Below are 27,059 nucleotides of genomic sequence, written 5' to 3' on the forward strand. Positions count from 1 at the left end.
CCTTACAGAGCAGCCAAAGGTAAGGACCCTAAGAGTCAACAGCTTTAGCCGGGGGGCTCCGTTCTCGGCGATGTAGGGGCGGGGCTTAGTCCATTGCTGCGCCCGGAAGTGCGCCGCTTAATTCTACACAGTCTCCCCTTGGGCTGCGCACTTCATGAGATCTCCCAGTAAGGAGAGTTTTATATCCAGCTTCCTCTTAAGGGCAGCATTGGGTACAGTATATTACCTGCGTAAACGCAGTTTAGTGCAGGGTGAATGCAGTGTGGACTGTGCCTGCTAGAGCAGCGAGAGGTCTGAGCCCCTGGAGTGACTGCACCGCGGGAAGTTCAGTTATAGAGAGTGCACTCCACCTTCATGTGGTTGCGCATGCTAGGATAACTCCGCTTAGAATACGCTGTGCTGGGTAAGAAACTGTTACTACACCACCCTTAATAGGCCTGGTCAGTACTTGGAATATCTGGGCAGCTGCAGTATCTAGATAGAACCTAGTTTGGTAAATGCTGAGATAGATTATGCTGATGCATACTGAGCGCAGTGTAGCAGTCTTCCTGCTTACTGAGTTACGCAGCGACAAGGTCCATATTGAACTTGACTCATCTCGGTAGTTCCTATATGGTGGTCAGATTCCACAATGATCTTGTAGAGGGGAGAGCACCGCAAAACAGTCAGCCACAACTCTCCTAACTGCTGCCCTACGTCATTGTGATGTTACTGTGTAGAGGATAGTTATGTCTATTTTAAAATTGTCTATCAAAATGGCTGCACTGTTTGATTAAGTATTAATCAGTACTCATATTGAAGAGCAACACCTCTACATATCATGGGACCCGCCGCCACTATTATAGAGTGAGTGTACGGGCCCCTGACACTAGCTCAGGGAGGAACATGCCGCAGCCTAATACAGAGGATGTGTCCATGTCACTTACCCTCCGCATGATCTGCCGATTGATCTATGTCTGTGTCAGATGGGCCTATATACATCAAGTATACTGCAGGAATTTTCATTGCACTAAGGTCGTCTCCTTGATTCCCACTTTAAAAAAGCGGGTTCAACTGGAGCTCAAATGGCTCACTCGAAAAGGCGGGTACTCCAGTGACAGAAGGGTCCCAGGATCGAAACCAATCTGGGTCATCACGCTGTTCAAATATCCAGGCCCATACGCCGTAGCAGATTGACGGCCACACGCGACACATGAGCAGTCTCCCTGCGTGGAGGTAAGCCACATGTATGTAGATATCTGTATTTTATGCATATGAATTTTGTCCTGGGCTCAACCAAGGTCTTTGCTCAGTTCTTGGCTCTTACTGTTGCTCATGTTAAATATGTGTGGGTATGTGGTCCCTACGGCCACACCACCCTGAACACGCCCGATCTCGTCTGATCTTGGAAGCTAAGCAGGGTCAGGCCTGGTTAGTATTTGGTATATGTATATATGTGTATATATATATATATATATGTATGAATGTATGTATCGCTTCTTATCCTTACCGTAAGGGCAGAGGAGGATCTGTTATCCGTCTTGTCTCATACCTACATATTTTAAAAGAAGCATCCTGCGATTGGAGGCTGGACTCTCCTGATGCGGTTGTTTGGTACAATAACTCCGCTTTACATGGGTACCTGTGTATGTGTAGGTATGTGTAATGTGTGTATGTGTATATATGTATATATATATATATATATCTATGTATATGTATATTAATAAAACGTGTTGGGAATTGTATAGGTGTGTCTATACTTCCACAATCATTAGGTTTACCTATAAGTCCATGGATGGGAAGCCGCCTGGGATTACCAGAAACTGTAGGCGATATCCATATATGATGTCCACACATGTATATAATGGAGCAAACTTGTGGCATTCTAAGAATGCATCAGATATGCTGTATATATGCTAATCTCCTGGGCAGGAGTCTTGACAGGTAAGCTTCCTTGGTTGGTACTAACAGATTGCCTTCTCATGCAACTATGTTTGTCCAGGTGTGCGTGTGTATATGTATAATATATATTCACATTCCTTGTATGAATATTTCCTAATAATGGGAAAACCTGTTTTAACCCTAACTGGGGGTATCACTATAGCCTAATGCAATGTCTATGTACAGGTACCTTCTCAGTATAGGTTCCAGTACTCAATATTATCTCAATAAAATGAGGCTATAAGTGTCCCTAGGTTCTCTTCCTATCAGTACATAGAGAATGCAGGTTCTATTCCATCCTCAGGACCTAATTGTTTAAATGACAACAGACTGCAGTTACTGCTCCTGTCCCTGAAGGCCTACGGCCACCCGCCGAAAAGGCAGGGTCAGGCCTGGCTTGATTAGATTGGTGAGTATCAGGTAAATCCTTGGCCCTGGTGTTCACTTTTGAATCCCTCTCGTTGTGAACACTATAACTTTCAAGGGTCACTGGTGGGGATCCATCATCAAATATTTAATATTCTGTGTGTATCTTGACCTATTCAAGGTCTTACTTAAATCCGCCTGTTAACTAATACGCACTTCACCATTATAAGTGATAATGTACTGATACACTAGCAGACTGTATTTGGAGTATATGTATAAACTCTAGATGTCTACTCATCCCTACTGTTACATGCTCAGGTATAGAGTCCTGTTGTACAACCTTCTTGTCTCCTAACAATTTGCTAGTTTTCTACAGTGTTTTCCCAGACAACATCGCCAGACTGAAGTCTGTGCTGTAGAGCATTGGTTCTTAGCCCACTGAACTACTCTCTATACCTGACGTGACGGGTTGCTGTGAGATGGAAAAGGTTAGTGACCTACATCTCGTCTAGAGGGCTTCTGGTTGCTCACAGGTAAGCGGTACCTCACTAATGCCTCGGCAGATGCTCCAATTTCATGCAACCTGACATTACAAGTCTCCCTTCCGCACCCTAGCTGCCGTCCTAGCAGCCATCCGTTCTCGTAATCAGTTGGCTCTACTACACTTTAGAGCTTTCCTGGTGTGTGGGTGCATAGTTCCAACATTGAGAGTGCTCGCTTCTGCAGCACATATACTAAAAATTGAAACACAAGGATGACACGCAAATTCGTGAAGCATTCCATATTTAATTATCACTTTCTTCTACTAGACTCTGTTGGGGTGATAAAGGACTGTAGCGCATCTATGGGCTACGGCACATCTTTACATTAAAGTGTGACAGCGCTGGGAGCCTGATTCCTGTTCAGTATCTGTGGATATTTTCATCACACTGACAGGTTCCTGATGTGTACCTTTATGGTTGTCCTGCCTTGTTGTACGGGATGCTTCCCTATATTGGTAGCTCTCCTTGGGTGGCTGTTGCATCCGTGCTCTTTAACTGCCAGGGTATCCGAGTTGTTTTCATACTATGTTCGGACCAGCAGTTTGTACTGACTACGCACTTCCATCATGATGGACATGTCTGTTGTTTGGGGTTGTTGCTATGGTTTTCTTTTTAGGCCGGCACAGGGGGTGTGCCGTAAAGTCCCCGTATGGGGCGCCCAATACACGAGTTTGAGACCCGCCCCAAGCGGTAGTGACACACTGCCAGTAGTCTGCTATGGGGAATTATAGCTGCAGGGTTTCAGTTGCTGTTTGATCCCTCTGTTTCAGAGTGGTTGTACTGCGGTCTGACCCTCTGAAAGGAATTGTGGTTTCAATTCTTTCACAGCCGCCTCTGCATCATACCCAGCGGGATCTCCATTGTTGAGAACTTCTATGGTTTAACCCCTTCCGCTGGTTGTCAACCTGGTAGTACTTGGGCCTCGGCGATTGTTCGGTCTTGACTTTTGCCTCGTTGTATACTCCTTATTAGGAGTCTGTGGACAGGATCAGCTCTGTATCTGTAGATTGGTATTATATACGTATATCTATATGAATTCTGTCCAGCAGTGCTGGGTTGCTGCTGTCTGCGAATTATACAGCTTCCTATGTTCGACTCTAGTTTGGCCTGGGTCTGTTTTCAGCTGAGCTTACATTAGCCGTTATTACGTTCGAATTACGCCGTAAGTTGTGGAATTCTTCCGCTGTTTAGCAGGGAGTTGTGATTGTCTCCTCTGCGACTCTTGATTCTCAGCTCTTGCCTTTCCATTGGGCCTACAGTTCTTGGCGCTCCTGGTTTTCGGGTTTGCCAAAGGGTCGGCGAGTTCTCCGCGCTTCCCACCCGGGAGGTTGGCTTTGGGACGTCCCCACTGTCTTGAACTCCAGTGTCCCCTAGTGGATGAAGGAGAAATCAGGATTTTGGTACTTACCGATAAATCCCTTTCTCCGATTCCACAGGGGACACTGGACGCCCGCCCAGCGCTGCGTACCTGCTGTGTTGTTTGGTTCGTTATATGGTTGTGTGACTGCATGTGTTCCCTGCAGTGAGTTCCTCTGTTCTCCTTCAGTCGGTATTGTTCCGTTCTGTGGTCCTCTCCTTCTCATTTTCCTATTGTCCTCCGTCTCCTCTCGGGCTCAGTTCTTAAACTGGGGCTGATGGGGCATAGAGGGGGAGGAGCCAGTCACACTTCTAAATTATTTAAAGTGCCAGGCTCTACTCTACCACCGTCTATACCCCACTGTCTTGAACTCCAGTGTCCCCTGTGGAATCGGAGAAAGGGATTTATCGGTAAGTACCAAAATCCTGATTTTTCTAATCTTATGACGTTTTCATATATGTACTTAAGGTGAGATAATGGTGAGTGCCCGGGGAACATGTATATATTGCTGGTGACTTCGTTATTATAGTGTGACTGCTGCCTAAATGCCATGGAGACGGGCATGTGTCCGGGTGAACACAAACCATTTATTCTGTGGGATAGGGGTGGGCAATAAGATGCCCTCCAGCTGTTGTTGAACTACAAATCCCAGCATACCTTGCAACATATTTAGCATGGCCAAATAGCACAACTATGGCAGGGCAGGCTGGGATGTGTAGTTCTACAACAGCTGGGGGGCCGCTTATTACCCCCCCTACTCTAGGAGCTAGTGACATCACTGGTCATTAAGGCAGATTAGCAACTTGCTAGTTTTTAGCAATTTGATGGGATTCTAATTAATTAATTTTTGTTTATTGAATAAAAGTATTGCCCCGTTATTTGTAGCCAATGCATATAAAAAGCACATGATTCTAATTAACTTTATTAGTCTTTCTGTAACCTACATTTATTACTTTAGTCTTTTTCTCCGTATTATCCCTGTCTTTTTTTCCCCCTGAAGTTACTATAACTGAATTTGTATTGAAAAATAACTAAATCTATACCAATAAGCAGTGTAAGCAAGATGCATTGTTGTAGTTTGATCGTTTTCTCTCTAATTTATCAACCTACAATAATGGGATCTGATGCATGACAAAAAGCTGAAATGACGATGCCTATCATGTCAGTTATGCTAGATGTGACATCACAAACTAAGAGCGTACGTCTGCATCTACCAACCTGCAGTCTGTCTTGAGCATTCCTGTTACTTGGGAGCATACAAGCCAATCGCTAAGACTCTCCTAGGCAGTTCTGAGACGTAATGGGTAGAGTGCAGGACAGGTATTTTATTTCGGCACTAAATCTAATTCTAACGCTGTATTACGAAGCCTTTTAAAATGTTATGTTATTGTAAAAGTGTCTTTACATTATAATATTGCTTGCAGCTCTTTTGATATTTTATATTTCTGCTTCTCCAAAAGGATTAAGATTTCATTTATTTCATTCTATAGACAAAAATAACAGCCTGGAGGCAGAACTGAAAAGCGCTCTGCAGAAGCTGCAAGGACCAGGCTCTGCAAGTGTGCAGCATCTCAATGAGGCAATAACTAAACTGGAAAAGGAGAGAGACTTCGCTCAAGACTTGCTGAAGAAGCGCGAGCACGACATTGAGGAAGCCAAGACTGCGCTAGCTAAAGTGACAGAAGAATCGCAGGCTCTGAAGAACCAACTTGACAGCAAAGAGAGAGAATGCAAAGACCTGGCTAGCACAAATAGTTCACTAAAAAGAGAACACAAAGACGTTACTGATCAACTTTCCAGCCAGAGAGAAGAAAAGTGCGCAAAAGTCAAGGACTTGGAGTCTGTAATCCAGATGCGTAGTGACCAAATAAACGTACTGGACCAAGAGAAGAAAGATTTACACACCCAGATCAAAGCCCTGCAAGACCAAAGTCACGTGAACACGGCTGACTTGGATATTCAGAAAGTGACCTGCGCCAGCCTTCAACATCAGCTAGAATCAGACGGCCAGAAATCCCGAAAGGAAATGGGAGACCTGATGAAGAAAATATCCGAACTGGAGGCGCAACGTGAGGCAGAGGCATCAAACGCCTCTTCAGACCAGATGTTGCATCTAGAGAGTGAGTTAGAGCAGCTGAAAAAACTAAACGGTGAATTAAAAAGCCAAAATGAAAAACTCCTGGAAAGCCAGACGGACATCCAGAAGAAACTGCTAGAGGTGGAGGAGATGCAGGAGCGATTTGCCTCGGAGTCTAGAAGCCAGTTTGAAAGTTTCCAAGACAACATTTCATCCAAACAAAATGTGGATTCTCTCGTTTCCGCCATCAAGGAAAAAGATGAAGAAATCAGCCTGTTATCTGAAAAACTGCGACTTTGTAATGCGGACGTTCAATCTTCTCATTGGAGTAACCAAGAATGTAATGAGAAGCTACAAGAGCTTAGTCTGCTGCGGGAATCCTGGTCTACAGAGAGGAAAACGCTGACTGCGCTAATTGCCTCCATGCAACGAGATCTTGAACAGCTGACTGCGGAACCAAAGACAGTCGACCAATTCAGCAATTTGCTGAAATATGAGGAAATGCAATTGCGCAAGGCAAACGCTGACTTAATGAATCAAGAGGCGACCATTTCCGATGTTTTAACCAACATGGAGGAAGGTGGTCCGGTAGACGTGTGCAGCGCTGAAATTACGAAGGAAAATGACAGTATAAAACCGGAGTTGGCTGAATGGAAAGAAAATCTCTGCAGAACCCAGGAAGAGAATAATCGTTTGCTCGCGGTCAATAAAGAACTGTCTGCACTTGTAGAGAAGCTCCAGAACAATGAACTCTCTCTGAATAAAATCATCGAGGATTTAAGGGTTTGTCTGAAGGATGAGGAAACTTCTATAAAAAATACCCAGGCTAAGTTTGAGAAGCTGAATCCGGATCATGAGGATAATGAAAATCCTGCAGAAAATCTCAACAAGCTTTTCAATAATCTTCAAAGGGAATCTGATCATGCCGAAAGCAATAACAATAGAAATTTGATGACACAAACACCTGAAAGTGCAAAAGAAAAAAACAAGACCATTCCACGTAGTATAGATCAAATCTTAATGATGGAGGATTGTGATGAACACTCAGTAAATTACAGTAACCTTCTTGTTGATGTGACTGAAGGGGTTTCTCCATTTCAGTTAACAGAACCACAAAATCGTTGTGAAAATGAGACTCTGTTAATCAATCTGGATCAGCTGACATTAGCATCTGATGGAGACAGTACAAGGACGCTGCCGGTCTTCTCAGATCTCGGCCAGCTGCCGTCCCAACAATCGACCGCGCTATCGCCTTCAATGGAGAATAGTGCCGGAATAAAGCGTGAAACGCCGGGAAACAGAAGATCGATTACCGCTGAGCTCATTGACGCTCTTCTCAGGCAGTCTCCTCAGCAGCGAGTTTTGTTTTCTGGGATGGAAAATGAAAACGCTTGTGACTTAAAAGACTTGCTAACGTGTTACCAAATGGAACTGAGTAACCTACAAAAGCAGCACTTGGCCGAGCACTCAGCGTGGCAACAGAAACTAAAGGATCAGGCGTTGGAAATGGAGACCAGGCTGGCAGCCGAGATGGCGCAAACGGACTGTTTATCACGTGAGCTGGACGCTGCCAGGCTCGAACTGCAAGTTCTCAACTTAAGTGCACGCTCGCTGCTGTCGTTTGACAGTGATGATGTAAGTGTGGGGGAAGTTACTTGAATACTGATTTTGTTGGGCTCTTCCTACAGAGTGAACGGGTAATCTCATGTCTGAGCACAGTGATACAAGCGCTTTGAACTTTTACTAAACTTTTTTTTTGTCCGGCATTGCGCCAATGACCTCATATCACTCACTATATTTCAATGGTTTCCTTCCCTTGTCACTGGGCCAGGGCTCAAGCCATGGTATGGTAAAGGGACGCCTGGCATTAGCTTGACCGCAGAACTCGCATAGATGGTGAAGGATCATGGGAGAGGGGAGGAAAAACAGTGTCAGACTAGTGAGTAATTGTTACGCCAGCAGGTGAAGTGAAAACCTTTTTGTAGAAGTTAGTGCAAAACTTTGATTTTTCTTTTGGAAAGAATGAGTTTTAATTGGATTGCAACTGCACTTAGTGCGAGTTTGCCTTGAAAACGGCTCGCGCAAGCCAATTCGCACCTTATTGGTTTGACCTCTTAGAATAGAAAGAACAATGTACGCTGTCATCAGACAAAAAAAGGGCTTATTCACTTTATAAGTAACATTTATTAAAAAAAAAAAAATATTTGACAGAACACACTGTCCTTTTTATATTTAGGTTGGGGTCTGAATTGATTGTACACTGAGAGATTTATTTTTGTGTTTTAGTTAACCACAAGGTCGGATCCGTCTGACTTGAGCATCTGCACGTTCTTGCCCATGAGCAGTCTCTCCCTGGGTAATGCTGAATTGCGAAGCTCTGAATATCTAAAACATGGTCGGCAAAGTCCAGAGGAGGCCAATGCAGGAGAAACCGTAGATGTGGAGAACGTGGAAATGATCAGTCATGGGAATGTTCTCGATCACACAGGAAATAATGAAAATTCATCTAGGGAGAAGAAGAGGAGAAAGGACAGTAACTCTGAGTTCCACGTAGATAACTTGGAGGCTCAAGTTGTCTCGGAGTTTCTCCCGCTCAAGTCTCCCGAGACGCTTAATGAAAATCGGAAACTCCTTCAAGTTATTCATGAAAAAGAGCAGATTAATCAAACTTTGCTGCTGGAAGTCAAAGGCCTATCTACACAAATTGAGAAGCAGAGGGCTGAGCTTACCGGCAAAGAGAGAGAAAACCGGGAACTTGGAAGCAAGTCCGAGGAGCTGCAAACTGAAAGATTGGAATTGCTAACAAAAATGAAGTTGATCTGTAATGAGAAACTGCACTCCGCAAGCAGAATTGCTGACCTTGAGAAAGAGCTTCAGAATACATTGAATACCATGGAGATGGTGAAAGCGCAGATGTCTGAGTTGTCTGGTGTGCGGGAAAGTTTAGAAATCTCTAGCAAAGAATGGAAAGAAAACTATCTTCAAGCAGAAAGCGAGCTGAGAAGGATCCAGTCTGAAAAAGCAAATATTGAGGCTCATGCCTTGTCTCTGGAAGCGGATCTGGATGCCCTTCACGCCCAGTGCCAGCGCTTACAGGAGGAGAGTAAAGACACATTGAACTCTCTCAATGATTTGCAAGAGCACCTTAATGCCATTCTAGCTCAGAAATCTCAGATAAACCAGGAACTGGAGACTTTACTAGAGGAAAAGGAAGATCTGGAACAAACGTATAAGAAGCTGAAGGAAAGGGAGGCAGAGCTGGAATCCAGTAAATTAGGCTCTAAAGAACTAATAAAGATACTGGAAGCGGATATACGGACATTGAAAGAGGAGCTTCAGGCTGCAAAATCAACCGCTGAACAGCTAATTGCAGAACATGATGAAATGGCTCGCTCGCAGGAGAATGAAAGGACGCAGCACAAAGAGCTGCAGAGTCTGGTGCAGCACATACAAGAGGAAAAGAACTTTCTGCGCAGCGAGCAGGACGCTCTTCAGGCTCGGCTGAGTGCAGCCCAAGGGGAAAACGGCAAACTGTCGCGTGCGCTGGAATGCTGCCAGTTTGAAAAGCATGGACTGGCCAGCAGGCTGAGCTCCGCTCAGGAAGAGGTCGCTCTCATGCGTACGGGTATCGAGAAGCTTAAGGTTAAGATTGAGTCCGATGAAAGGAAGCAGCGCCGTGCTGTGGAAAAGCTGAAAGAGAGTGAGAGGAGATTTGACAGGATCAACGATAGAGTAGAAACTTTGGAACGAGAATTGCTCATGACCGAGGAGAATTTGGAGAACGCCATCCTGCAGACTGAGGCCGCCAAGGAGGAAGCGGAGAGCCTGAGTTCACAAAAGGAGACTTTGGAAATTGAACTGAACTGTATAAAGAGGAAGCTCGGGGATCTGGAAAAAGAGCATCTAAGCAGCCAGGAGAAGATAGCCGACCTAGAAGCCACAATTGTAAGCGTTACCAATACTCTGGAGAGCAGAGAAGTTGAGCACTCTCTGTTTAGAGATAATTCAGAGGAGCAACATGCGCTACTTCACACACGGCTGGAAGAGTTACATGTGCAGAAAGCCCTTTCCGACCACCGGTATGAAGCTGCCACAGCTGAACATGCAGACATGACCACTAGAATAGAGCAACATAAAGCACAGTTGGAGGAGGCCAAGGCGGTCAACGATGATCTCAAGATGTCTGTTGAGAGGCTGGCTTTGGAACTAGAAGAATGCAAAGTTCAACTGTCTGAAAGGACTCAGCAACTTGCGGCATGTGAGAGCCAGTGTAAGGAAGCCGATGAGCGGGAGATGACCTACTCTGCAGGACTGTCCTTATCTGAGGCTGAACGAGAGACTTTGATAAATGAGAAGAAGAGTCTACAGACAGCAGTGGAAGAACTGGAAGCCAGGGTGCGGACACTGTCAGCCGGGAAGGACTCTCTGCAGGCTGTAGTTACTGGCCTGGAAGCATCTTGCAGTGATCTGGAAGCACAACTTGAATCTGCAAAATTTGGAAGACAAGCTCTTGTGGAGCAGGTAATTATGAATAAGTCACCACCTTAGGTCCTGGCCATGTTTAATCTACTTACCTACTTGCCCTATAGTAAGACCTCGCCCAAAGGACTTTAATGCCACTCTACCTTATTGGCCTGCAACCATCAGAACTCCCATGTAAGCCTCACGTGAACATCGCACTGGTTGAACAGAGGTTGCTCCCATCCAACCACGTGCTGCAATTATTGCACACCCCTGTCTTATAAGACTCAGAGGGGTATTCAATATGAAACGTTAACTTCACTGCCGAAGTTAACGTTTCATATCAGAGTTTTTTTTCTGCGTTAAGTCTGGTGCGCGCTCCCGCTTATCCCCGTATTCAATATAAAATTAACGAAAACGGGAAACTCCGAAGTTGGATTTGCCTAAAGTTACAAATTTTTCCTTAAAATAATTGTAAGACCCCCCTAAAGTTGTAAAAACATGGGGGATCACTATGGGTACCCCCGTTTTAGCCTTTAATTGAAAGTCGGGGATTTTAATAGCCGCAGCAGGTGCTTCTTTCCCGACATTGAAGAAGTGATTCAGAAGAGCACTTAGGTTATTTTTTTTCGTTTTTTTAAGTGGTCCCATCAAATTTGGGGTACATGAAAATGGGTACTAGCAATTCTACTTCAGGGTCCATAGGGGGTCCACAGGGTTGACCTTGGGGTATAGCTGGATCTACATCCACGGGCACCACGTAGTTAAAGCTTTCACTGCTCCCAGGATGCACTTGGGTCCGTCCTCCTCTATACCCCGCCCCCGAGCCACAGGCACCTCAGTTTTAGTTGGTGCCCGGCCGGAGTCGGGTCACCCTGTCGCAGTGGGGCTGCAGGAGCAGCCCCATAGCTTTATTTTAAAAGAGAAATTTTTAATTTTTTTCTACTTTTTTTACACTTCTAGAGCGGCAGCATCAGACTGTCCTTTTGGACGTCCACGCTGCCGCTCCTTCTCCCCGCTGGCGCCGCGACGCCAGTACAGCTCTGGGGATCGCGGCGGGACCCCAGATCCTGTACTAGCCGGGCTCTGGGGACTCCCTTGCCTGCTGCCGGACGCGACGGGGATCAGGTGAGCGTGTCCGCTAGACCACCAGGGTAACAGGCTGGTAGCGGGACCGGCAACCCGGGGGTTAATTGCTAGCCAGGGGAGGCAGCCTTCCCTGTCTAGCGGCTCCTCCTCTCAGCTCAGCGTGCCTTTCAACTAGCAGTCTGGCGTCGCTGAGCTGCTCTTATCTCTCGGCCACTCCTCCTCTTAGGTCTCCGGCGGCCATCTTTACTGGCAGGCATCGCAGACTCCCAGGCGGTATCAAGTGGACCGGTCCCCCTGTGTACATCTCCCCTGCTAAAGGACAGTGTACACAGCGCTATAGCCCTCCCAGACACTGAATCTGGGCGGTTGATTGTAGCGGAAGGTGCAGTGAGTACTAACTTTTCTGCATTGTATGTGACTATTGCTAGTGCTGCCTGTCTGTGACTTATTCTCCTTACTGTCAGCTTATAACTATCCCTTTCCTTCTCCTACGGCCCGACAGGTGTGTGGGTGAAGGGCGTTTTTCTGATACCCTCACTTATATAAAACACGTATTTGTGGGGTCAGTCACATACTGTTGTGTGCTACACAGTACCATATCTGGGCTGTTGTGTCGCATACTGGTGAGTGTGCGGGTGTTAAAACCGTAATTCCTCTGGTGATACGTATTTCTTGTGTATTTACGGTATCATGTCTGATGAGGAGACTGAGCGCTCTGTGGCTCCTGTGCTGCAGACGCTGTGCTGCTGGAGTTGATGGGGAGGACTTATCTCAGGATGGTCTGTGCGGGCGGTGCCTGCTGGTACCGGGCCCTTCCAACCCCCCTGTGTCACAGGACCCTCCTTGGGCGATGTTTTCACAGGTGCTGGCGTCTATTGCGGACTGGTTATCGGTCCCGTCAGTCCCTTCTAGGGCGTTACACCAGGCCACCATCCCCCATTCCCCGGGTATTCCGCAGATATTGCAGTCTCCCCCCGGGGCCCAGACTGTGGGTCCTTACTCGGGACTGCCTGTGTATGTGCAGTCTCCCCCAGTGACGCGTCAGTCTGTAGTGCCTTTGCAGAGTTTTGCTCCGACGGCTCCTCCGCCTTGGGTGGATGTTCTCTCCAGCTCCGTACAGAGTCTGGCGGCTTCATTCTCAGCGTTTCAGTCGATGTTGCAAAGTGATGTGCCACCAAGGGCGTCTAAACGTCTGGTTGTGAGTTCACTAGCTGCGCAGTTGTCGGACTCGGAAGTGTCCTCAGATGATGGAGAAATCCATGAGGACTCTGACTCTGATGCCATGGGGCAGGAGGTGGAAGCCGTCCTCCATTAATGTTCCAGCCTTAGTTAGGGCGGTGCGGGCTATCCTACATGTTGTGGATGATGCGCCGGCTCCTAGGTCGAAGTTTCCTAATTTTAAGAAGGCCAAGGTGACTTCAACTGTGTTCCCCCTGTCTGATCAATTAACGGATCATATGGCGGCGGCCTGGCAATTACCCAGTAAGAGGTTCCATCCACAGAAGAGGTTGGCGGCGAACTATCCTTTTCCTGAAGCTCATTGCAGGAAATGGGAGACTCCGCCGGCGGTGGATTCCCACGTTACCCGCTTGATCAAAAGCGCGACGCTGCCATTGCCGTCTATCTCCTCTTTGAAGGATCCCACGGACAGGAAGGTGGAGACTTGTTTAAAGTCCATTTATTCTCTTTCCGGGGCGGTGGCTCGTCCGTCCATGGCTATCTCCTGGGTGGCTAAAGCCATTGAGGCCTGGGCCATTGAAGTGCCTTGGAGGATACTTTTCCTGATTAGGCTTCGGATTTCCAGAGAGCGTTAGTGGGACAGATGCGGGATGCAGCTTCCTATATCGGGGAAGTGGCTTTGGATGCCAGCCTGCTCACTTCTAGGGTGTCGGCTGCAGCGGTGTCTGCTCGGCGCTCCCTGTGGCTGAGGTCCTAGAGGGCTGATGCAGATTCAAAAAAGGGTCTGGAGGCCTTGCCTTTTAATGGTGATTTACTATTTGGTCCGGATTTGGACAAGATTGTGGATACTTTGGCTAAGTCCAAGTCGGCTTTCCTCCCTTCGGCCTCTGCGCCGGCTAAAGTGAGGAGCTCTGCCTTTCGGTCCTTTCGGGTTCAGGGTAAGGCCAAGGGCCAGTCCTTCCTGAGACATTCGGCGACCAAGGCCACACCCAAGCCCAAAAAGCAGGCATGGAGTGCTCGGCGCCCTTCTTCCAAGCAGGAGGATAAGCCTGCTGCCTGATGGGACGGGCCTCTCTCTGGGGGACCCCAGAGTGGGAGGCCGACTTCTCCAATTCGCCCAGTGTTGGCACAATACCACCACGGATGCCTGGGTTCGAGAAGTAGTCTCTCAGGGGTACGCCCTGTCTTTTCGGTTCAGGCCGCCCCACCAGTTTTTCTGCACGAGTCCTTCTCTGGACAAGACCAAAGCTGGCCAGATTCAGGTAGCTATAGAATCCTTGCTACAAGCAGGGGTCATTGTTCCCGTTCCGCAGTCTCAGCGCGGGACGGGGTACTATTCTACTCTGTTTCTGGTGCAGAAACCCAATGGTTCTCATCGCCCTATCCTGAATTTGAAGTCTCTGAACAGATACCTCAGAGTTCCCAGGTTCAGGATGGAAACGTTACGTTCCATCATTCTGGCGATGGAACCCGGGGATTATATGGTCTCCCTCGATATCCAGGACGCCTATCTCCATGTGCCCATAGCTCCGGCACATCAGCGGTATCTGAGGTTTGCTATCCTGAACCATCACTACCAATTTCGGGCGTTGCCTTTCGGCCTTTCCACGGCTCCGAGGGTGTTCACCAAGGTGATGGCAATTATGCCTGCCCACCTTCGGGGTCAGGGTATACGACTGTTGCCGTACCTGGACGATCTTCTGCTGCTGGCGAGCTCCCCGGAGGTGCTTCTTCGACATCTCCACCTGACCATTGCTTGTCTTCAAGCTCACGGGTGGTTGATAAATTGGAAGAAGTCCTCTCTGGTTCCATCTCAACGGATGGTCCATCTGGGAGCACTTCTGGATTCTTGTCAACAAAGGATTTTCTTGACTCCGGAAAAGGTGTCCTCCCTACAACTGAGGATACACAGTTGCCTGAGCAGTGGCAGGGTTTCGTTTTTTTCGACAATGAGAGTCCTGGGGTCCATGGTGTCGGCATTCGACATGGTGGAATTTGCCCAGTTCCATTCCAGGCCCCTGCAGGGGCAGATTTTATTGGAATGGAACGGGCTACCTCACCGGATCCGATCCCAGATGCTGGTGTTGTCCCCGGAAGTGCGCCGGTCTCTGGCGTGGCGGCTTCAGTCATCTCATCCAGGGCCGCCCCTTTTGGATCCCGGACTGGGTTCTGCTCACGACAGATGCCAGTCTCCGGGGTTGGGGGGCAGTGACAGGCTCGTTGTCTCTTCAGGGCCGTTGGTCGGCGGAGGAAGCCATCCTGCCCATAAACGTTCTAGAGCTGCGGGCAGTGTACCGTGCTCTACTGTCATCAGGCACCATTCTTCACGGAAGAGCCGTTCAGGTGCAATCGGACAACGCCACCACAGTGGCATACATAAAACACCAGGGAGGGACTCGCAGTCGAGCTGCGATGTCGGAGGTGTCTCAGATCCTGGCTTGGGCGGAGTGCCACCTTCCGGCGATCTCTGCAGTCTTCATCCCGGGAGTCCTCAATTGGGAGGCGGACTTCCTCAGCCGTCACGACGTGCATCCCGGGGAATGGTCGCTTCACCCAGAGGTGTTTCAACTTCTCGTGGACAAATGGGGACTGCCGGAGTTGGACCTGATGGCCTCCCGTCACAACTGCAAGTTGCCCGTGTACGGCTCAAGGACCAGAGACGCAGGCGCAAGCCTAGTGGACGCGCTGTCTGTGAAATGGACGTTTCACCTAGCGTACCTGTTCCCTCCGATCTCCCTGCTGTCTCAGGTGCTCAGAAAAATCAAACAGGACGGGGGCACGTTTCTGCTGGTGGCCCAGGCGTCCTTGGTACTCCGATCTCAGGAGCTTGTCCGTAGACGCCCCGTTCCTTCTGCCTCAGCGTCGGGACCTGCTGTCTCAGGGGCCCTGCCTTTACCCGGATCTGGGTCGGCTGTCTTTGACGGCGTGGCTCTTGAGACAGCCGTCTTAAGGTCCCGGGGTTTTTCTACCTCTGTCATCGGTACCATGCTGAGGGCGCGTAGGCCTGCTTCGGCACGGATTTACCACAGGGTGTGGCACACTTACTTTCAGTGGTGTGAGTCCAGAAACTTTGATCCTCAGGTGTTCAGGGTTTCTAGGATTTTGGCATTTCTACAGTCCGGTCTTGATCTGGGCTTACGTCTTGCTTCCCTGAAGGTTCATGTGTCGGCTCTGTCGGTTTGGTTCCAACGACTGATCGCTACCTTGCCTGATGTTCACACCTTTTTCCAAGGTGTGCTTCGGATTCAACCTCCCTTTGTGCCTCCTGTGGCTCCATGGGACTTGGCGGTGGTTCTTCGGGTCCGGCAGGGACCTCCTTTTGAACCTCTTGAGTCTATTGACCTCAAGTGGTTAACACTAAAAACTGTGTTTCTCCTGGCAATTGCTTCGGCCAGGAGGGTATCTGAGTTGGGGGCGCTTTCCTGTAGTCCCCCCTTTTTAATTTTTCACCAGGACAGAGCAGTGCTTCGCACTCGTCCTGAGTTTTTGCCTAAAGATGTCTCTAAGTTCCACATTAATCAGGAACTGGTGGTGCCAGCTTTTCAGTCACCTGATCTTTCAGCTGGTGAGGCTTCATTGGACGTTGTCCGTGCTCTACGAATTTATGTTGATCGGACTGCTTCGGTTAGAAAGTCCGATTCCTTGTTTGTCCTCTTTGGTTTTCATAAGAGGGGTTGGCCTGCCAACAAACAAACGTTAGCCCGTTGGCTTTGTTCTGTTATTAGGGAGGCTTATATACAGGAACGTTTACCTGTTCCGGCCTCTGTTAAGGCTCATTCCACTCGGTCTGTGGGTCCTTCTTGGGCTGCTAGACGTGGTGCCTCCGCTGTTTAGCTGTGCAAGGCAGCCACTTGGTCTTCCATTCAGACATTTTTGAGGTTTTATGCGCTTGACACCATTGCCTCTCAGGATGCCTCCTTCGGGCGCAGGATTCTCCTTTCTGCTCAGGAGCGTCCCCGCCCTTAGTTGAACTCCTTTGGGACATCCCCAAGGTCAACCCTGTGGACCCCCTATGGACCCTGAAGTAGAAAACAAGAGATATGGTAAGAACTTACCTTTGTTATCTCTGTTTCTACGAAGTCCATAGAGTCCACAGGGCGCCCGCCCTGACGCACCTGGCTTCAAATGGGCTGTGTGGCTGGTCACCGGTTTTCCGTCTCCCATTTCTGTGAGTATGGTTTCTTGTGTGTTCCAGTCTTCCTTCTCTCTGTTTAGTCTCCTCCTCCGGCCTTGGCTGCTTACCAACTGAGGTGCCTGTGGCTCGGGGGCGGGGTATAGAGGAGGACGGACCCAAGTGCATCCTGGGAGCAGTGAAAGCTTTAACTGTATGGTGCCCGTGGATCCAGATCCAGCTATACCCCAGGGTCAACCCTGTGGACCCTATGGACTTCGTAGAAACAGAGATAACAAAGGTAAGTTCTTACCATATCTCTTGTTTTTTTGGCGTCCCTAAAGTAAGTTTTTAAAAATTCTGCATTTGTGCACCTGCCGCTAATAATCTATTCTAGAAAACACCTGCCGCTTTTTATCTATTCTAGAAAACACCTGCCGCTAATAATCTATTCTAGAAAACACGTGCCGCATACTTGCAGAATAGCCCTGAACCTACTTCCCTATTGTTTAACAATTTTTTCCCATTTTTTTTTTTTATTTTTTTTTGCACCCCAATTTTAAATTAATTTTTTGGGGTGTCCCTATTTTTTTTAAAAACTTTTTTTGACACAGTTCTTTTTTAAATGTCAATCTCAGGGGTGCAGGCTATTTTTTTTAAGCCTGCACCCCTAAACCCCAATTCTGCACTTTTTTTCGACACCTATACAATGGTGAAAAGTTATCACCGATTTTTATCAAAGACTTTTCAAAACTGCGATAAGTTTTTGATATTGAATACGGTGTAAAACTAAAACAAGTGATATTAACGCAAAAACGATAAACAGTGCGATATTAACGCAAAAAACACCCATTTTGAATACCACTCATAATCTTTAGAACGGGGTTATCCAGCTTTGACAATTCCTTTCCCTGCTGTTAATCAGATTCCCAGTCCCATTTTAGGTGGTTTGAAATCCTGACGAGGACCACCATTTGGCCTAATACCGGGAATGAGAATGTATAATGTGAAGATACGTTGTACAGACAGACAAATGCCTTTGCACCCCTGTAGCATCATTGCAGCTAGGAACGACAAAGCCGTAATGGCTGCAGTAATTACGTGTGACCTACATTCATGAGTGTAGATTAGGATAGGAATGTAATTGCCGGGGATCCTCAGTACATTGTAGCCCAGGCTTGGTGAGCTGCCCAATAATTGTCCATGTGCTGGAGACTTTACTCACAGTCCTTTGCATGTACGTAACCCACCAGCAGCAAATGTTTTCTCTTTCCCTCTGCTGTAATTCAGGTGACTGAGCTGGAAGGAAACTGTTCTAGCTGGCAGAGCAGACTGCAGGACGCCGACGTACAGATGAAAGCTACTGAAGAGCAGAACTGCAGTGAACGGAAACGTTTGGATGTAGAAATACAGACGATGAGACGACAACACGAGGAGAGCAGTGTAAGTGTCTCTGTGCTTCTCTCTTACTATTGTTATATATACACCTTATACAGATGATGAGAGGATAACACGAGGAGAGCAGTGTAAGTGTCTCTGTGCTCCTCTCTTACTATTGTTATATATACACCTTATACAGACAATGAGAGGATAACAGGAGGAGAGCAGTGTAAGTGTCTCTGTGCTCCTCTCTTACTATTGTTATATATACACCTTATACAGACAATGAGAGGATAACACGAGGAGAGCAGTGTAAGTGTCTCTGTGCTCCTCTCTTACTATTGTTATATATACACCTTATACAGACAATGAGAGGATAACACGAGGAGAGCAGTGTAAGTGTCTCTGTGCTCCTCTCTTACTATTGTTATATATACACCTTATACAGACAATGAGAGGATAACACGAGGAGAGCAGTGTAAGTGTCTCTGTGCTTCTCTCTTACTATTGTTATATATACACCTTATACAGACAATGAGAGGATAACACGAGGAGAGCAGTGTAAGTGTCTCTGTGCTCCTCTCTTACTATTGTTATATATACACCTTATACAGACAATGAGAGGATAACACGAGGAGAGCAGTGTAAGTGTCTCTGTGCTCCTCTCTTACTATTGTTATATATACACCTTATACAGACAATGAGAGGATAACACGAGGAGAGCAGTGTAAGTGTCTCTGTGCTCCTCTCTTACTATTGTTATATATACACATTATACAGACAATGAGAGGATAACACGAGGAGAGCGGTGTAAGTGTCTCTGTGCTTCTCTCTTACTATTGTTATATATACACCTTATACAGACAATGAGAGGATAACACGGGGAGAGCGGTGTAAGTGTCTCTGTGCTCCTCTCTTACTATTGTTATATATACACCTTATACAGACAATGAGAGGATAACACGAGGAGAGCAGTGTAAGTGTCTCTGTGCTCCTCTCTTACTATTGTTATATATACACCTTATACAGACAATGAGAGGATAACACGAGGAGAGCAGTGTAAGTGTCTCTGTGCTCCTCTCTTACTATTGTTATATATACACCTTATACAGACAATGAGAGGATAAGACGAGGAGAGCAGTGTAAGTGTCTCTGTGCTCCTCTCTCTTACTATTGTTATATATACACCTTATACAGACAATGAGAGGATAACACGAGGAGAGCAGTGTAAGTGTCTCTGTGCTCCTCTCTTACTATTGTTATATATACACCTTATACAGACAATGAGAGGATAACACGAGGAGAGCAGTGTAAGTGACTCTGTGCTCCTCTCTTACTATTGTTATATATACACCTTATACAGACAATGAGAGGATAACACGAGGAGAGCAGTGTAAGTGTCTCTGTGCTCCTCTCTTACTATTGTTATATATACACCTTATACAGACAATGAGAGGATAACACGAGGAGAGCAGTGTAAGTGTCTCTGTGCTCCTCTCTTACTATTGTTATATATACACCTTATACAGACAATGAGAGGATAACACGAGGAGAGCAGTGTAAGTGTCTCTGTGCTCCTCTCTTACTATTGTTATATATACACATTATACAGACAATGAGAGGATAACACGAGGAGAGCAGTGTAAGTGTCTCTGTGCTTCTCTCTTACTATTGTTATATATACACCTTATACAGACAATGAGAGGATAACACGAGGAGAGCAGTGTAAGTGTCTCTGTGCTCCTCTCTTACTATTGTTATATATACACCTTATACAGACAATGAGAGGATAACACGAGGAGAGCAGTGTAAGTGTCTCTGTGCTCCTCTCTTACTATTGTTATATATACACCTTATACAGACAATGAGAGGATAACACGAGGAGAGCAGTGTAAGTGTCTCTGTGCTCCTCTCTTACTATTGTTATATATACACCTTATACAGACAATGAGAGGATAACACGAGGAGAGCAGTGTAAGTGTCTCTGTGCTCCTCTCTTACTATTGTTATATATACACCTTATACAGACAATGAGAGGATAACACGAGGAGAGCAGTGTAAGTGTCTCTGTGCTTCTCTCTTACTATTGTTATATATACACCTTATACAGACAATGAGAGGATAACACGGGGAGAGCAGTGTAAGTGTCTCTGTGCTCCTCTCTTACTATTGTTATATATACACCTTATACAGACAATGAGAGGATAACACGAGGAGAGCAGTGTAAGTGTCTCTGTGCTTCTCTCTTACTATTGTTATATATACACCTTATACAGACAATGAGAGGATAACACGGGGAGAGCAGTGTAAGTGTCTCTGTGCTCCTCTCTTACTATTGTTATATATACACCTTATACAGACAATGAGACGACAACACGAGGAGAGCAGTGTAAGTGTCTCTGTGCTCCTCTCTTACTATTGTTATATATACACCTTATACAGACAATGAGAGGATAACACGAGGAGAGCAGTGTAAGTGTCTCTGTGCTTCTCTCTTACTATTGTTATATATACACCTTATACAGACAATGAGAGGATAACACGAGGAGAGCAGTGTAAGTGTCTCTGTGCTTCTCTCTTACTATTGTTATATATACACCTTATACAGACAATGAGAGGATAACACGAGGAGAGCAGTGTAAGTGTCTCTGTGCTTCTCTCTTACTATTGTTATATATACACCTTATACAGACAATGAGAGGATAACACGAGGAGAGCAGTGTAAGTGTCTCTGTGCTCCTCTCTTACTATTGTTATATATACACCTTATACAGACAATGAGAGGATAACACGGGGAGAGCAGTGTAAGTGTCTCTGTGCTCCTCTCTTACTATTGTTATATATACACCTTATACAGACAATGAGAGGATAACACGAGGAGAGCAGTGTAAGTGTCTCTGTGCTTCTCTCTTACTATTGTTATATATACACCTTATACAGACAATGAGAAGATAACACGAGGAGAGCAGTGTAAGTGTCTCTGTGCTCCTCTCTTACTATTGTTATATATACACCTTATACAGACAATGAGAGGATAACACGAGGAGAGCAGTGTAAGTGTCTCTGTGCTCCTCTCTTACTATTGTTATATATACACCTTATACAGACAATGAGAGGATAACACGAGGAGAGCAGTGTAAGTGTCTCTGTGCTTCTCTCTTACTATTGTTATATATACACCTTATACAGACAATGAGAGGATAACACGAGGAGAGCAGTGTAAGTGTCTCTGTGCTCCTCTCTTACTATTGTTATATATACACCTTATACAGACAATGAGAGGATAACACGAGGAGAGCAGTGTAAGTGTCTCTGTGCTCCTCTCTTACTATTGTTATATATACACCTTATACAGACAATGAGAGGATAACACGAGGAGAGCAGTGTAAGTGTCTCTGTGCTCCTCTCTTACTATTGTTATATATACACCTTATACAGACAATGAGAGGATAACACGAGGAGAGCAGTGTAAGTGTCTCTGTGCTTCTCTCTTACTATTGTTATATATACACCTTATACAGACAATGAGAGGATAACACGAGGAGAGCAGTGTAAGTGTCTCTGTGCTTCTCTCTTACTATTGTTATATATGCACCTTATACAGACAATGAGACGACAACACGGGGAGAGCAGTGTAAGTGTCTCTGTGCTCCTCTCTTACTATTGTTATATATACACCTTATACAGACAATGAGAGGATAACACGAGGAGAGCAGTGTAAGTGTCTCTGTGCTCCTCTCTTACTATTGTTATATATACACCTTATACAGACAATGAGAGGATAACACGAGGAGAGCAGTGTAAGTGTCTCTGTGCTCCTCTCTTACTATTGTTATATATACACCTTATACAGACAATGAGAAGATAACACGAGGAGAGCAGTGTAAGTGTCTCTGTGCTCCTCTCTTACTATTGTTATATATACACCTTATACAGACAATGAGAGGATAACACGAGGAGAGCAGTGTAAGTGTCTCTGTGCTCCTCTCTTACTATTGTTATATATACACCTTATACAGACAATGAGAGGATAACACGAGGAGAGCAGTGTAAGTGTCTCTGTGCTTCTCTCTTACTATTGTTATATATACACCTTATACAGACAATGAGAGGATAACACGAGGAGAGCAGTGTAAGTGTCTCTGTGCTTCTCTCTTACTATTGTTATATATACACCTTATACAGACAATGAGAGGATAACACGAGGAGAGCAGTGTAAGTGTCTCTGTGCTCCTCTCTTACTATTGTTATATATACACCTTATACAGACAATGAGAGGATAACACGAGGAGAGCAGTGTAAGTGTCTCTGTGCTCCTCTCTTACTATTGTTATATATACACATTATACAGACAATGAGAGGATAACACGAGGAGAGCAGTGTAAGTGTCTCTGTGCTCCTCTCTTACTATTGTTATATATACACATTATACAGACAATGAGAGGATAACACGAGGAGAGCAGTGTAAGTGTCTCTGTGCTTCTCTCTTACTATTGTTATATTTACACCTTATAAAGAAAAGAAAAACTTGTGAAAGAAACTGGTTTTCCCTTTAGTGACCAGGTCTAGGGACAATCTGTGCGGGATGTGACGTGAGCAATTCATACAGAAATAAAACCACATTGGGACAGGACGGAATCAGAACACTGTATTTGAATGTTTTGCTATAACCTTTTAATAGCAAATAGTTGATCATGTAAACTTTGTATTCCACATTGTATCCATGATCAATCGCTGCATTTATCGCCAGAATTGGCGATAAGGGGGCGTAGTAACAGCATCAGAAGCCCTATTTAATTAGTTAATTTTCTTTTTTTGTTCCTATTTTTTTCTTCTTTTTTTTTTTTTATTTTAAAGCGTTTTATAATGCTACTGTTAGATACAATATTTTAATTTTCTTTAAGCAGTATGTCCTGAGTAATGTCTTGAGAACCCCTCTTTGACCAAATATAACACATAAGCAATATTGTATGAACTATAAGAGAGCGGAGCGTGTATTAGAGTCTGGTCTGCTGTCTGCAGGCTCTACTCCTGGCCACTACATCAGAAACCGCAGACATGGAGAATACTGTGACTAGCCTGCAGGGGGCGCTGGAGTCTCAGGCACAGAAACACAAGGATGATATCATGGAATATGAAAAGCGCCTTCTCCAGGCTGATTCCCGGCACCAGTCGCTGCTGAATGATATGGTGAATCAGGTGAGCGAGTTATGTTATACCTGCATCACGGTAGATGAGTTTGGTATAAAACCTCTACATGAAAAAGAGAGACAATAACTAATCTATACCAGCGGTGGGCAATAAGCGGCCCTCCAGCTGTTGTTGAACTATAAATCCCAGCATGCTTTAGCTTGGCCAAATAGCAAAACTGTTGCAGGGCATGCTGGGATGTGTAGTTCTACAAATCTGGGGGCCGCTAATTACCCATCCCTAATCTAGACAGTCAATAGGTCGACAGGGACAAAAGATCGACATGGGGAAAGATAGGTACAAGAAGTCAACATGAAAAAGAATGACACGTTTTTTTTTAGTTTACTAACACCAATCTTATTTCTAACCCTACCTCCTGGGCCTAACCGTAACAGTCAGGGTAAGTGCCTAACCCTAAACGTCCCTCCTAGAGCCTAACCCTCCGGTAAGTGCCTTGCCCTAAAATTAAAAAAAAAAAAAAAAGTTGACCATTTTTGTGGCAACCATTTGTGTCAACCTTTTGTACCTGTCTATCTTCATTCATGTCGACATTTTGTGTGTTGACCTTTTGTCCCTGTCGATCTATTGATTGTCTTCTATGTGGTGTGTATCTAGAGATTGTCGACCTTTTAAATGTAGATCTAGTGACTGGAACCAGCGTTAGAGGACAATTTAAGGCGTTCTATGTTCTAAGGAAGCCGCTGACCGCTATGGAAGAGATGCACTGTAAGAAGATCTGTGATAAATAGGAATGTGCATGGGAACGGCGGTAACGCATTAAATTTGTAAAAAAAAAAAAAAAATGTTTGTGGTATTGAAGGGGCCAAATCTGCACATTCAGACATCTACATTGATTTGTCCCCACAGTTCTGCAATAACACTGCTAGTTTATGTAATCTGTTACTAAGGGCTGGGGATTGGGAAACATAACATGTGATGGCGTTCTCCTCTGCGCACAGCTCCCTCCATGCTCACATGCTGGTGAGAGGACGTAGAATATTTTATTCAACCCAAATGGAACTAAATGCCGGCTTGTATGTATGTGTATTTTGTCACAATGTTAACATTTAAAATGTCAAAAAGGTCTGAATGTCGGCAATCAGTGTCTACATTGACATAACATCGACATTGTCGGAACGTAGACACATGATTTTAGTGTTAGGTCTGCTGAGAGGTTTTTGGTTAATATCCCATTGTCGGCATTCTGTCACCATTCCCTCATATGCTGCACCCCTTTGCCCAATTGTCGCCCATGCGTCCTCTTCCTGAGGACGCCCAAATCCTTCTCCCAGTGACTTTTCTTATTTGTTAAAGTTTCCTGCTTCAGACCTTAGCGTACCGTAAATTATAAATAAAGGAGATGTTTCAGCAGAGGTTAGAAAATCCCTATTTTGGAAACATTGAGTCTGCAAATATTCAGAATATTTAGTTGGGGGACGTTACACCTAATTGATCTCTGCTGATCACCATCTACTAAATCATGTGCTAATTAAGGCTTCAACTTGTACTGTTACCCATCACCCCCTGTAACTAGCAGATGATGAAGAGTCCATTCCCGGTGCCTGTGCATTCCCCGGTGCCTGTGCATTCCCCGGTGCCTGTGCATTCCAGGAAAACTCGCATCCAGCGGATTTTGTTGAAAACTGGACTCTTTAAATTCAGACAAAGCTCTGTCACATCTAAGTCACTAATTAGCTAGAGTCACGCCCCCAGCGCAGATATCTCAGCACTGTATGCGACGCCCTTCTCCTGGTTATCACTGGGACAAGCTCTGGTATATTCCAGTGCGGTTAGTGGTGGGTTCTTCCATAACAGAGGGGTCCCAGGAATGGTGCCTCAGTGTAAGGAATCCCCAGATGGACTCCAAGGTTATAAAAGTGGTATCTTCCTTGTCTTTGCAGCACAAAGGAGACATTGATCGTTATCAGGAGAAGCTGACGTCTGTAGAAAGGCTAATTATTGCGCACAGACAGGAAATTGATTGCTTAAAAGGCAGCAATGGAGAATTGAGGGAATCCTTGTGCAAAGCTCAGGGGCAGCTGGCGGAGCTAACGCGCCTGAAGGTGAGTGTAGGCAGCTGTGGTGTAATGCGTCATTTATCGCCTGACTGATACCATTTATAGACATTCACAGGCTGCACTATTTGCTGAACGCGCTTGTTACATAACATGTACAGTGTATATGGGGTTTAAATTAGGGGCATCTGTGAAAACCTGCATCAGTCGCCCTGGCCGGTAAATTGTTTTACTTGAATAACGTCACTGTTAGAGCCACACCCCCTGCGCCGCAGCAGGGGCGCCCATTTGAGCATTGACTTAATATTTATGAGAACACAGCGCTTTTATTCCCTCGCTATTGGTAATGCTGCAGCGTCAGCAGGTATTTCTGTGATGGCGCTCGCACATTGATTCCCTGCGTTCGGATTTTGCATCACCATGCCAAATGGCTGCTTCCATTTTGTAGTTCACGAAGTCTCTCTTCACCACTGGTTATAGTGAATTAATACATTCTCCTTAAAATTGGTGCAGGCCTCAATATTCCTGTCGCCCCGGTGTGTAACCGCTGCATTGTAATAGGTGGTTGCGTTGTCACATCTGCGTTCCATCTGTCTCTCTGTTGTTAGGTTGTCCTTGATCAGCTAAAAAAGGAAAATGCTACAAGCTGTAAAAATCTCCATCACTGGATAAATTCATGTAGAGAGCTGGAACGGGAGAAGGAGCATCTGCAGAAACAGGTCTCCCAGCAAGAGAAGTCTCTCAGGGGCGTAATGCACATAGATGAAGGTAAGTTCTCTCAACTTCACTGTATTCTGCATAAATGCTTAAGCTCATTAGTGTAGGCTTGCTCGCTTAGGCTCATTAGTGCAGGTTTGCTCACTTAGGCTCATTAGTGTAGGCTTGCTCGCTTAGGCTCGTTGGTGTAGGCTTGCTCGCTTAGGCTCGTTGGTGTAGGCTTGCTCGCTTAGGCTCGTTGGTGTAGGCTTGCTCGCTTAGGCTCGTTAGTGTAGGCTTGCTCGCTTAGGCCCGTTGGTGTAGGCTTGCTCGCTTAGGCTCGTTGGTGTAGGCTTGCTCGCATAGGCTCGTTGGCGTAGGCTTGCTCGCATAGGCTCGTTGGCGTAGGCTTGCTCGCTTAGGCTCGTTGGCGTAGGCTTGCTCGCTTAGGCTCGTTGGCGTAGGCTAGCTCGCTTAGGCTCGTTAGCGTAGGCTAGCTCGCTTAGGCTCGTTAGCGTAGGCTAGCTCGCTTAGGCTCGTTAGCGTAGGCTAGCTCGCTTAGGCTCGTTAGCGTAGGCTAGCTCGCTTAGGCTCGGTAGCGTAGGCTTGCTCGCTTAGGCTCGTTAGCGTAGGCTTGCTCGCTTAGGCTCGTTAGCGTAGGATAAGAGATTATGAC

General features: G+C 45.9%; 1 protein-coding gene across 2 annotated transcripts in view; it reads left to right on the forward strand.

Moving 5' to 3' along the window:
- CENPF (centromere protein F) overlaps nt 1–27,059 on the forward strand; it is a 96,873-nt gene that overhangs the window by 50,487 nt on the left and 19,327 nt on the right. For both annotated transcript variants that reach the window (XM_088481052.1, XM_088481053.1), the window contains exons 12-17: nt 5,676–7,897; nt 8,549–10,783; nt 18,393–18,545; nt 23,505–23,681; nt 25,574–25,735; nt 26,296–26,455. In XM_088481052.1, the coding sequence (XP_088337178.1) occupies nt 5,676–7,897; nt 8,549–10,783; nt 18,393–18,545; nt 23,505–23,681; nt 25,574–25,735; nt 26,296–26,455 (5,109 nt within the window). The remainder of the gene's footprint in view (nt 1–5,675; nt 7,898–8,548; nt 10,784–18,392; nt 18,546–23,504; nt 23,682–25,573; nt 25,736–26,295; nt 26,456–27,059) is intronic.

Source organism: Taudactylus pleione, unplaced genomic scaffold (assembly GCF_031769625.1).
Source record: "Taudactylus pleione unplaced genomic scaffold, aTauple2 ptg000261l, whole genome shotgun sequence".
NCBI lineage: Eukaryota > Metazoa > Chordata > Amphibia > Anura > Myobatrachidae > Taudactylus > Taudactylus pleione.